This window comes from Aptenodytes patagonicus, chromosome 2, assembly GCF_965638725.1.
Source record: "Aptenodytes patagonicus chromosome 2, bAptPat1.pri.cur, whole genome shotgun sequence".
Lineage (NCBI taxonomy): Eukaryota > Metazoa > Chordata > Aves > Sphenisciformes > Spheniscidae > Aptenodytes > Aptenodytes patagonicus.
This window is the reverse complement of record NC_134950.1, coordinates 141,385,390-141,399,007: the sequence shown is the minus strand read 5'-3', so window position 1 is coordinate 141,399,007 and position 13,618 is coordinate 141,385,390. Positions and strand designations below refer to the sequence as shown.

The 13,618-nt window shown below is 36.1% G+C and overlaps 1 protein-coding gene across 1 annotated transcript in view; it reads right to left on the bottom strand.

Moving 5' to 3' along the window:
• Positions 1–482: 482 nt before the first annotated feature.
• Positions 483–13,618, bottom strand: part of THSD7A (thrombospondin type 1 domain containing 7A) — a 305,894-nt gene continuing 292,758 nt past the window's right edge. Inside the window, exons 26-30 of the mRNA XM_076331421.1 lie at positions 13,262–13,357; positions 10,210–10,292; positions 9,661–9,871; positions 6,116–6,203; positions 483–4,548 (exon numbers count right to left, since the gene is read on the bottom strand). Of these exons, the coding sequence (XP_076187536.1) occupies positions 4,464–4,548; positions 6,116–6,203; positions 9,661–9,871; positions 10,210–10,292; positions 13,262–13,357 (563 nt within the window). The 3' untranslated portion in view covers positions 483–4,463. The remainder of the gene's footprint in view (positions 4,549–6,115; positions 6,204–9,660; positions 9,872–10,209; positions 10,293–13,261; positions 13,358–13,618) is intronic.

Below are 13,618 nucleotides of genomic sequence, written 5' to 3'. Positions count from 1 at the left end.
TGCTGCAGAAATGGACATGGAAAACTTGCGTTTTGGAGAGCACAGAGACAGAATGGGGTCAATTATGAAAACAAATGCAGAGTCACTTTTTGTCCTAGGTAATCAACAACAAATTCTTGATTCTAGAAGAAATTAGAGTGAATTTGGTAACAGTTATTCAACAACTGGAATGTAAAGGACAAATTTATTGATTGCATTGGGCATGTTTGTTTATTTGCAGGAGGGGATTTTGTTCCCTGTTCCTTCTCGTATAGGGACACGGACAGATTCAGCTTCACTGAAGTGAATAGATGTCTTTTAGTGAGACCTTGATCCAGCCCTTATTCTCCACAGATGGGTTATTTTTCCTGACCTAAAAATGGCAATTAAGGAAGAAAATTTAAGACACAATTGATTTATTGGATTTACTGGATATTTAATTGATGAAGTAAATACTCATTGTAAATTTCTATGTCAACAGGACTGTAGCAGTGGGCTTTGATAGTTACTTTAACATTAGAAAGTATTTTTCTTTCTTTTTAAAGAGAAATCCTAATTTTAACAAGGGTATGTTTGCTAATTTCTTTCAGAAAAAGAGACCATTTAAAAGGTGGTCATATTTTAGGGATCTGGCTTTTATTGTTAATTATCCCAGCATAGTATACTACATCTGTTAAAAAACGACAGGAAATGATTTTGTGTTTATATTTATTGTGAGCAATACATCAGTTATGTAAAAATAACCCAGATGAAAATGTAAGATGTGTTACATTTTCATGTCATCTGTATTAACTGAATAAAGCTTAGTGACAATATACACAAATTTGCAGTAGTTGTACGTAAACATTTTGTGCATTAAAAAAGAAATATACATAATTTAAAAAATAAAAATGCATTACACAATTTACAAATTAACATTAACAAAAAAAAGGTAAACATTCCTCAGACAGCTGCCTCCTTGTTCTACAAAATAAATATTCAAGTAAATTAAGTTAGGCAAAATAAACTCTTAACTTTGGGTGAGCACAATTTACATAAAGGTAAAAAGACAGATTTCCATTTCATTCAAGGTATATTTTACAGTGATTTATACACAGAGTTTTTAAATTGGTCTCTTCAGATTGTAATATTGGAAAACAAACTTCATTACATTTTGGCAGGAGAAAGGGAGTTTCAAAATTGATGCTTTATATCAAATATAAACAAGCTAGTGCAGTTGCACCAAAGCTTCAAAAAGGAACTGCTCCAGGACTCAAAGCAGACACAGTAATCTAGAAACTACAGATTTAGAAAGGAAAATACAAACCACCACATCAACAGGAAAATGTCTACTTTGCTATTTTCCGAATGGTTTATTTGATCACTGGAAACATTACTTTCACAAACTAACAATCTACAGTAGTGGCTGCTTTAGGCACTGGATTTGTAGAAGCACTCTGATTTTTAAAACAAATTGCTTTTCATTCTAAACTGATAATTCACCTATTATTTATTTCTGTTTCAGTGCTAAAGGGCTTAATCACCTTTGCAACTTTCAGCTTTACATATAATTTCAGCCGTCCTTATAGCCTAATTTTGTTTTTCTTGATAATGAGGGAAGCCATTCTGGCTTCAAATTTCTGTGCACTTTGTTTGTTAAAAAAAAAAAAAAAAAAAAAAGCACTGTAGATTTTAAATGCAGCACTAGTACAGCACTGCACTAGATGCAGATGTGCACCAGCAAAATTCACTGACCAGATATAAAATGTAACACATACTAAAATTACTTGCATGGATTTCAAAGGCCAAACATACTTAAAAACCCCCTCCTAGCTCTTTCTTCATTTGTCCATTTTATACAGTGAGAAAAAGGAGATGGCATACCTTTAACTTCAAGCTATTAAATTCTTAGATTTAGGACATAAAAATCTTCAAGGCAAGAACTAGGCAACAGCTCCTGCTAAGACCAGCCAGTATAATAAATAAAGAGGACTCATTGCCAATGAAAGAAACCCTGTTCCCTCAATTCCCTATTGGTTCAATACTATTTGACAACACAGAATCAGACTTTTAAAAGCACAGAAATCATGATTAAGCTTTCTGTCTCCACATGATAGTTACCATTCTTTAAAACTTTATAACTTTTCCACTTTATTTTTTGTATGTCTGATAAAATAGGAATCAACTAGGTTTTTCTTGTTTTCTACTCAAGAATGCTGAAGTAATTAAATTCATCAAGATTTGGGTTTTTTTCCTATGGATCTTTACAAAGCAATGTAAGACTGAAGCCCCCACTCCTGCAACACGTATATGAATGAACCACTGCTGTGGCAAGAAGGCCATGGCACTTCACCGGCTGGGGCCAGATCGAGATATAAAATGAGAAATTAAACCTGTACAGAAGATTGTTACTGTTGTCCCTCTCTGCTCATCATTCCCGTTTGGGGAATACTTATGTAGTGGGAGGAAGATCATTTTCTTGATGCAGTAACACCACACTGGTAATATAAGTAAGTCAGCTAAGTTAAAGTAGGACCGTAATCTCTCTTGAACATTCACAAAATGCACATTGGTTCCAAGAATTATTCTACATGGAACAAAAGTATGTATTTTTAAGGACCGATATTACCCATTGATGTCCACAAGAGTCTTGTCATCGATTTCAGTGGGTCTGGGCCAAAGTTTGCAAAGCTACAGTTTTATTCAGTATGCAAAAACTGGTGCTTCTTGAGTAAATAGCGTCATGAGTAGGCAGAAATGGTTTAGGTTATAAAAAAGACCTGAGAACCTAATATTGAACTTTATATAACAATTATTTTTGAGAGGTTGCCTGATAAAGTTTTGTATTGCTTAGTAGTGGCACAGTCACTTATATGTTCAGGCTACACATAGAAGCCATTTGATGAGAATAACCTTTCTCAGGTGATGAATCACATCTGTAACAGGCATGTAGATAAAGTGGCAAGTCAATGAGCTTCATGTCGGAAGCGTAACACTGAAAAGCCATAAGCATGGAAGAGGTTAACAGTGAGTTTTTATACTGTCAGAGTTTTTAAAAAAGTCACGAGTATTAAAATGCCAGAACTATTGATCTTATTGTTTACTTGCCAGTACACTCAAGAGTTTAACTGAATAATTAAAAGAGTCTATCCAATTATCCTAATTAGAAAAGACAAAAGGGCTCTGAGTATTGCACTGTCAGCAACAGCGAAAATGCTCTCACTAGCGGCAGGGAAAAAAAAGCAAAACCATTTTATTTTAGTTGAACAAACGATCAGAATACCTTTTTAGACAGTAAGTATGTCACTCAAGATTACAGGGCAACCACTTTTCTTTTTCTTTTCTGTTTTTTTCTAACAAAGTTAACAAATATAAAAAATCTAGTCATAAACAGCCTTCAAAGTACAATTAGAAACCAACAGGACAATCTATACCAGTATAGGTAGATGGGGCAAGAAACTAGACACTTGTATTACTGCCATGATATAGACTACAAATGGCTGCTGTGACGAGGAACGGTGTGTACAGTACACGTCGTTAGCCGATTCCATCCAGTCGCAGTCCAAACCGAACGCTACTCTCTTCAGGATTCAAGACCTGTCTACTTGACACTCCTTGCACAAGATACATCATCATCCTTTCTGAAAAGAGGCAGTTTCTATGGCAATACTAGTTAAGTGCATATCATGCTGCACTAATATAGTGCAAAAATTTGCCTTACATGTAGCAAAAAAGATGCAGGCAACAGTTTGAGTTAGAGGAAGTAGAAACGTATTGTAACATTTACAATGGGTATTCTTTTTCCAGACAGCAACCGCTAGAAAATACTGAATCTGAGAATGCCTCCTTTCTGGATGTACATCCGAGGCCTTTAGACTTTGGAGTGATAACAGGACAGAATTTTGCAAGTGAGTCATTGCCCTCTGAAATGCAGGTTAACACAAGTTATCATCAACTGGCAAACTGTTGAACTTGCTCAGTGGGTTAATCCCAGTTAAAAGGTAATATTGTACTAAGCACTAAAATGCTCTTTAACAAGTATATAATCTGATAGAGTAATACATATGATTCAACTGAGTATATATGTTATGCTCTAATATAAAGAGTCATAGACAGCTTGGTACAAACTCTTCATGCGTACTGATTATACTTGGTTAATGTTGCAGGGGCTTTCAACTGTTAATACTATGTCAGCTACAGTATTCTGGAGACAGAAGTGGTACTTATAGTTTGTAAGATTGAGGAAAGACCACAAATCTCCAACTGCAGTGTCTATTAACGTGATTCTGCCAGATTTCTCAGTGCTGATGGTCTAAAGTAAAGCAATAATACCTTGAATATCCGTAGGCATTATGAAATCCATCCTTCTTTATCTATGGTGCAGTTACAAAAAAGAAAAAGTCAAAACACTTAATCCACTCCATAGAAAATCCCTGTGGCTTTGGATACCTTCTGATTTCAATCCATTAATTTAGACTCCATTTGTCACCATGAGAAGTTATATTTTACATATCTGCATCTCCATCATAAGCCAAGGTTAAAGGTTTCAGTCGGTTGTTCTGCCTTCTCTGGGGCTTCTTTGGCTTTTTGCTGAAACAATAAGATAATTTGTAAATAGAACAAGAAACTAATAACATAGCAAAGATGGATTTCAATCTTAAATGAAAGATGAGTGTGTTGTTTTAAGAGAATGCATTTGGTTGTTCATTTGTAAAAGCCATAAGCCTAAAACCTTCACTTGGATCGGTAACGATCACTTCATCAACCCAAAGCAACATCTAATTGAAAGCTCAGTTGTTCAGAAACAGGCTGTTATGGTGCTCATGTGACTTGACGAAATCCTTGGCAGGTAATCCTGCAAGATCAGTCCGTTTTCAGAAGAACCCAGAGCCTGCAGTGCAATATTTGGTCATGTATCAAAGCCGCAATCAGGTTCTTTTAAATTATATGACTCAAATCTTAACCTCTCTTGACACATCAAGGGTTTCCACAGGAAAGTTCCATCTTTTGATTAGTTTTATCTCATTATACTTGCTGGAATGACCACAGTTAATTCTAGATGTTATAAACAAACCAGTTATAAATAGCAGGGATATGGTTGTTAACCATAACCATTCCCTGACTAGCCTTGAATCAGATTTTAATCCAGCAGTATTTCCAATCCATTTGATATAGTTTTAGAAAATTACCAAGCCAAAGGAAAATGCATGTTTATGCATGCTTTAGTACTTGTCTTCTTTTAGAGTGTAATATAAGCATTTCTTTAAATCAGGCCTGTGCATCCTCAGTCTCGTCCAAAATCTTATCTCAGCTATGTCACTTAGGCTGCCCAAATCTAAATCTTTGTTACCAAACCAGTTGTTACAGTGGCTTGCAGTGGCCACAGATTCCATCCTGAAGAATCTGCAGTAGAGTTGTATGCTAACGGATTTTCTTTTCCTCAAAAAATAAAAGATTTTGTTCCTTAGACGTAAGTGAGATTTTGGGGAAGGTTTACTAAAAAACAAACAAACCCAGAAGCCCCCCCAAATGCCTACTAATGCAGTACAGCCAAGAGCCTGACGTGTACGACCACACTTCCCTCACCTTCCACCTGCACAGTCATTTGGGTCAGAAATTCCAAACAGGACCTAGAAAACTTCAGGGAGAGCATTCTCAAAGGTGACCTGTTCTCGCAAAAAAACTTTGCTTTCACATGCGTTACGATATTTCAACAAAATATTATTTCATGTATGAAAAACACATGAGAAAGTTTTCAGACTTTTTTTGGTTGATGTACCTCCATATCCTGCCAAATATCAACTCTGACTTGCCTGATTACTAAATTTCCTTCTTGCTATTTCTCTCTGCATTTTGTGATACAGACGCAATGAAATTATCATGGACACAGTACATTCTTAACAGAGAGAAACTGAGCAAAAATAAACTATACACTAAGCTACCCCGTATTTGTAAGAAGTCCTAACCTCAGGAGAGCATGTGTTTATCCATCATCTAGACTAAAACCAGAGTCCACCAACCTGAGCTTGGACAAAAGGATATGGAAAATTAAACACTGCAGTTCACAGAAGTGCCTGCAGTTTCTACAGCAGCATATGTAAACGCTTGATTACAGTCTGTGTGGGACTGCTTGTTTGTAAATAATTAAAGAACTCACCAGGCTAGATAGATCATAGAAACAATAAAGATGAGTAAAACAAATGCACCAGCAGCTACACCATAAACCCAGGTCTTCAGCCTCCCATCTAAAAGGAATGAATGTTAGTCAGTAGTGCTTGAGTTAGTCTTGTTGAATTATTAGTTCTGATATAGTATAGAAATACTTTTATAATCCAAAATAAATGTCTTCACTAGCAAGTACAGCTTAATAAGAGTAAATACTATTAAACAACTGAGCAATAGCTTCTCTGTGCACTTGTGTTTTGCCTTTCAGCCAAAGTCTGGATAATCTGAATGGAGCCAAGGTGTGGGGCAAAGGCAGCAAGTGAGACCCCCAGAAACCCAGCCTCTGGGCCTGCTGGTAGCAGACAATCCTTCAGCGTGATCGCAGGGCAGCGGGTCAGCCTGGGACTCATTTATGCCGTTAGCATCACTTTCCATTCTAAATGGAAAATCAATCTGCCTGTTATTATCATTCATTCTTGTTGCTATTTAATTTTATGTTTTTAAATACCTTTAGCATGTTTTACCTCATCCATACCTTAACTGCACATACACAACTTTCACTACTGCATAAAGTAATAATTTTTCAATTTCTTCCTCTACCAAATGCAAGTTTTGTTGTTACAAAACATCTTCCCCTCACAGAACAAGCAAAAATACACCAAAAAAGCCAACCCATGCTCATAAATAGAACAACTGTCTGTTGTTAATAAGGACTGTACCTATGCACAGCCTCTGCAGTCTGTATTTTGGACATGATGTCCTTGCAGGCTGAGGTATACATCCCACTCTCCTGCTTGCCTTGATCCTAGGTGCACTCACCCCAGGAAAATGAGGGAAGAACGGGTGTGACTTCCTCTGTCTGTGAGGTTTTGCTCTGAACCCCAAATGAGTATGTCACAACCCCAGGCCAGTACATGTTGTTTGACTCTCTACTTTTATCTGACTAATTTTGCAAATTTCTAAATGGCTTTTTGAAAACATTCTTTTACAGGAGGTTAGCTAGCCTTGTTGCACCTCCTTGACAATGAAAATTCCATAAAAAAGCTTAATTATTTCATTTACAAAGGGCAAAATTTTTATTTCATGAAGTCGTGTATATTTTCACTGTAAGCAAACACAGCTAAAATTTTTCTGACCAAATACTTATTGCTTCCTGATACCTCTGTAGAACAAAAAGGCATTATCAATGCAGTTGATGTTTCTACAATGTAATAATAACAAAAATTAGTCAGACTGACTTTGCCGAGATTCACAGTAGTGCTCTCTACTGCTGTGCAGTTAAGTTCAGGCTTTCTGTTCTCTAGCAATGCGAAGTCTTGCAGTCATGTGGACAACTTGTTTGAGACTAATCAATATAAAAACATTTTAGCTTCATTACATTAATCAACCTAATGAAACATTATAACTGATAATAACTGATATAACTGAAATAGCCGATCCGTTAAAGATGAATTGAACAGTAGATTTGACCTGACATATCCAATGATATGATAATACGAATGAGAGGAATTCAGACTTCAGCACTGCTAAATAGGTTAGTTTCTTCTCTCTTTGGCTTATTTCCATTGGTAAATATAAGGGGTTTCGGGTTGGTTTGGGTTTGCTTGTTTTATAATAGTATTATCTTCTTGACTAAAAGGCTGGCATTACCTTGTGTATGTATGTATTTATTTTTGTGAAGCAGGGAACTCTGTTAATGAGGTTTTCCCTATTGTGCAACTACAGGCATCTAACTCAGGCTTTCTGAGTTCTCCCTGGACAGATTATTTCTAAGTATACAAGGGAATTGGCATCACATACTCATCTGTTTTGGGTAGTACATCAGCACAGACACCTGAAGAGGATAGTTTTAATACCTTCTTTTCTGGAACTGCAATGTAATTTGTTGAAGACAGTGAAAGAACTATTTTAAATCTGGACTTAGAAACTGTGAGGAAAGGAATAATCATGCTGGAGTAAATCAAAACCTTTCCAATAGATACCCAATCCTGGACTTAAAACAATCAAGCATAAATCTCATCTGAAGTGCGAAATTTTCACTTTCTTCCACATTTGCTCATACCTTCACTGCATAAAATATTAGTTCTATTGAATACTGTTGTTTTTACCTGAGCTGAGCTATGTTTCCTTCCTAACTTGAATTACTGGAAAATTGTTAAGTTTTCATGAAATCTCTCAACTGTTCCTTGCTCCAAAAACCATGCCTGAGCTCACACGAGCATCCATGTTCCTAAATAGTTGAAGATGACTGTCTGACATTTGTTTATTGTTGGCACTCTGGCTGCTACAACCCACCCTCTGGCATTTTCAGATGGAGTTAGCTAGAATGAGGAAAAGATAACATATTTGCTAAGATGCTATTTTTTTAAAGGAGGACCAGAAAAGCTTGATTTTCTTTTTTTATTGTGGATTAAAGTATAACTAATTGGCGTAAAGACCATTTTATTGCAGGTATCAAATATAGTATCACAGTACAAATAACAGTAAATACTAGTAGGACTAATGGGAGCTAACAAGTATTTCTAACCCAAACATGATTTAATCTGCTTATTAGAAGTACCGCTGTAGTTCTCAATTTGCAGCATTTTAGGGATTATGCATTTAAAGATACTGTTTTCAATTCTCAGATCAAAAACATTCATAAAAGCTTTAGAAAGAAATGAACACCCTAAGACACAAGTGTGTTAGAATATTTAGCTCTATGTGATTTAAACGACACTTAAGAAGATAACCAATTGCTCTCTTCATATCATTAACATTTTGGACAAGCATCAAATCTCTATGTGAAAGTATTTTGTTAATTAAAGTTTTATTTATCTCAATGCTTAATAGTACCAGGAAATATTTACTGAAATCTGATTACATGATGGACTTTATAAAGTATTTTTGATGGGATAACTGTCTTATAATATATTTCTTGCCACTCTTGCACATAAGTCCTTGCTCAGCTCTAAAGAACATGGTCCATCATAAAAGCAAATATTGCCTATAGAGACTTAAAGCACCTCTATGCTAAATATCAATAATATGGTTAGCTCTTGTCTAACATGAATTAGTTTAAATATGGATATGGCAGAAAAGCATTAGCATATCTATACTGATTATTTTCCTACAATTTATGCTACGGCTGCAAATTTTAAGCAGCCCTTACCCTTTGCAGTCTTCAGTGCTACCTATTCACCCCTCTGTCAACAGCATTATTGGTTGAGACAGCATAATCTAATATCCTGGCTTGCACCTTTGCAGCCAGCCCCCTTCTAAAGTCACATTTCAAATAGCTTCTGTGAATTGTAACAGGTAGAAGGGATTAAAAGGAAATCTTCTGCAATACAAGATTTCATTAAATATATTGATAGAGCAGCTGAGAAGGCTAGGGGGTTGCTTATGTCTCTTCCTTTGTTTTCAGTCAGGGTGGATGCCTGTCTTCTTAAATAAACACTTAAGGGTTTTTCTTTTCTTCCTCAGCATCACAAAAATGTAAATGCCAGACCCTGCAGCAGTACTTAGCATTAAGAACTGCTCATTGCATGACTTCACCTGGCCCAAAAGGCTGTAGAAACCAGGTCCTTCCTCGTCCTGACTGGTTACTGGAGGGCTGGGTAGGGTTCACAGCTCGACTGGTTTTCACATCTCCCTTTTTGTCCTCCATGGTGGGGATCACCACCACTGGGATGAGAGTGCACTGTTCGAGTGTGCCATCGGAGGACATAACTTCAGTGTATCCTTCTTCACAACTGCACGTTCTAGTCTGTAGGGAACAAGTGTTTTACACTGTGTAGCAGAAAAACGTAGTTTTCTGTGAGCCATAAAGCATAACAACATGGATGACAGGAAGAGAAGACTGTTTTGATGAGTGCTAGCCTGGAGAGTACCTCCTCATATATTTTTATGCAGGTTCATACCAAATCAACAGAGATTATTCAACATTTATTTGAAAGGTAGAAAATGGTCTGAGGTCGATTTTAACAAATTAATGATTAGCAAAATCTCTGAAAATACTTTTTGCTGGCATAATCTTTGTAATGCAGAGAGATGTGTGGGAAGCCCTCACAGGGGTGTTTTACACTCCGATGCAGTAGCACATACCTCACTGCAGTAAGCGTGGGGTTGACTGCACGGTGGGTTACATGACCTGTCAGCATCTGGTTGGCGCATCACTAAACAGCCCCCTGTAGGACAGAAAATCATATTTTGACATGGTAATACCTCACCACTGATGAAATTACTGATGTCATTACTTGCTACAGTATGTCATGGATTACAATTTTATTGCTAATTTGAATTTAAGAGTCCTTCTCTTATTCCAAGGTGAAGGATAATTGGTATCAAGTATTTTCTTATAGGTAAAGGAAGGATACAGCACATTTACACAGTATTTACATTCATGTGCATTTTAAAGAACTAATATTTGGCAAATGAACCTTTTGTTTTTCCCTTTGTTCCTTTGGTGAATTGCTCAAAAAACACTTGAAATGTTTTGTTGTGCTTGAGGGAACAGATTTTGGTTCTCTAGGGCCCTCCTTATGACTTACATATTAAAACTGTGGCCACAAAGAAAATAAAAGCATATTTTTGATTTATATCTTTGCCTGTTAAACTGAAAACAAACTACTCATCCAGTTTATGAATGGATACCTGTTTTCTGCTGCTCCTCAGTAGTTACTTTTACACATGCTATAGCTTTGCCACTTATGAAGCCACACTTCATGCTAGTCTAAGACAGATTTTTCGGAAGAAAAGAAGTGTTATCAGTAAAGCATGTACTGAATGCTATGATACTGATGATATAGTGGGTTTCAGTCTTTTTCCTTTTTATACAGTCTTAGTTCTCATTTCTACAGCTTTATGTACAGTGCAGTTATTGTTATGGACCAATACACACAATCAGGCTTTCACTATCATTTCAGCCAGAATGACTTTAAAATACAGTTAGAGTCAGTTTGAATTTACCTGGCTTCCTTCTAGCTTACAGAAGAGGAATATGCATCACGTAGTTTAAAATTTATACTGCTACAGGATGACTTATCTTGCATCTCCAAAATTAATCACATTTTTATACTGGTGTGATATGATGATGAAATCCTGATAGTTGAGGTTGGTCACGACCATAGCAGATGCAGTTAGATGTGGTTACATAGATCCAAGTGTTAACAGGATGGCTGATGAAGAACAAAGAAAACCCTGCTGGTTGCCATAAGTTTTCCCCACCCCCAGAAAGGAAAATCGTACATCCTGGCATACAAATCACATGCCTGTGGGAATCTATGTAATAAAATATCAGTCATCCAAGGAAGCTGCAGAGGGAAAGAGTTGCCTCATCGCCCATGGGAAACAACACCTTCAAGTAAAAAAGAACTATTCAGCACAACAGTATTATGCAAGTGAGTAAATAAATAAAGGCCTTAAAATACCAACAGGACTCATAATAAAAATTTTATAATGTCTGAATTAAAATACACTATGATTTTGATTCTAGATCAAAATAGGTAATCTCCATTTAAATCACCCGTGTATGCGCATCTATCAGTTTGAGCTCTTAAATACTGTAGTTTATACAAACCACTTTCAAAAAAATGTTCAAATGTAAATTACAATCTGGTTCACGACTGTATGCTTCATCCAGAGAAGTTCTCGCAGAACATTATACTTAAGTGCTTTGTTTGAAAACTATCAGGAATGTATAAAATTATAGTTTTTCATTGCATGGAAACTGGTGATTACATTGTCTGAAAATTTCCACTAGTCTTCATTTCAAATCAGGGAGTTACCACAGCTTTAAAACCACGTACAAACAAACTTTGAAAAAAGAGATACAAGATAGGTCCGAGGTTAGTCTGCCTAGGAGGTCCTGTCATGAAAAATCTGCCAACAACACATATTCATACACTTGTCTTTCCTGGAATTTATCACATGGCTGTATTCAGTCACATCAGAACCAACTATTATTTTTATGTGACTGACTGTGATTTATGAATATATTCTGATTTTAACATCTCAGAGCCATAATCGCCAAGATGCTATTTATTTTGAAATCCTGTAGGACCTTTAATAGATAATATCATATATGAATCTCAATAAGAATTCTTGGAGTTTTACTTACCATACAAGCATCTTAGCTAGGCAGGAAGCAATCAAGGTGCATAAATAATGCCTTGCTGCATTCATCATGAAGATGATGCATTTTAATATTTTTACAGCACAAGGTGACATTTGCAAAAAAGACTTTGGGCTATTAAGTATTATTTCAAAACTTTGTAAAAATAATACAGATATTTTATTTCTACTGTTACAAAAGACAGCAGTTGTGGATTCCACCATCAAGAAGTATTGCATTGGCAGTCCATGAATTAGAGCTCCCCTCCTGTGACTGACCAGACAGTGGCTGGCATTGAGGATGTGTTTACAATCTCTGGGGTTCTTTTACTATCACCTGGGCTGATATAAAAATTATTTAAACAACAAATTCATAACTCTTAGCTTAAATGAATTCCTAATTCTGATAAATAAATTCATATAAACAGGTATGTATGAAGATTTTCTTGAATTCGGAGGCCTCAGTCATTCTTAATTCATGGTGGGTTTGTGCTTTGGTTTGCACAAAAAGTAACTACATCCCATAGCTGCCCACTGAAGTATCCTGCTATAGGTTTATGTCACTGAAGTAAAGAAATAAACTTATATTAGCACATTTATTAAAATTTGGTATTTTGTAATTTTAAGGAGATATATATGCATGATATTATCAAGCTTTGCATCTCTCTGCCTCTGTATAGGCACTGAAATGAACTTTAATACATAAAAGTTCTATTTGTTGTAGGGCTTGATATCTGAAACCCTAAATTTAGAAGTGTAAAGATGTCTATGGTAAAAAAAATATGCAATGTAAAACATTCCTGGTCCAGTACAGAAGATAATATTTATAGTTACTTTTAGCATTACATGATGCATAATTCTGGAAAAGAAATTACATCTTTAGGACGCAAAAACATAATGATTCAAGACAAAAGCACATTGATTCATACATCAGGAACAAGTGTTTTTAGCAGATTCTTTTAAAAAAATGTATTTCCATTAGTTGGCAAAAGACATTATCCACCTGTTTTCCAGGCTTTTACATGTATATAAGACGACTAGTTACCTGTGACGTTTAAACCATCTGACCTTTGGCACCACACGGTTCGAGAAGATCCCTTCCATGGGCTAGCCATCCACTTGTATTCATAGCATTGGCCATCTACACAGAAAACATTCACTTTTCAAGAAATTTGATGACAAGATTTTAGGCTACCACTGGCAGCAGCCACACTCATCAGTAGACCATACCCATTATGTTTAACAGCTTTTATGGCTAATAGGCCCCTTCCTCCTTTGCCCAGCAACTTAGAAGGATGAACTGCACACATGGAGGCCCCAAGGTCTCCTGCACTTATTGGATATGTAGAGAATAGACCAGATGTGTCCCGGACACTAACTATAATGGTTGTAATACACTGCT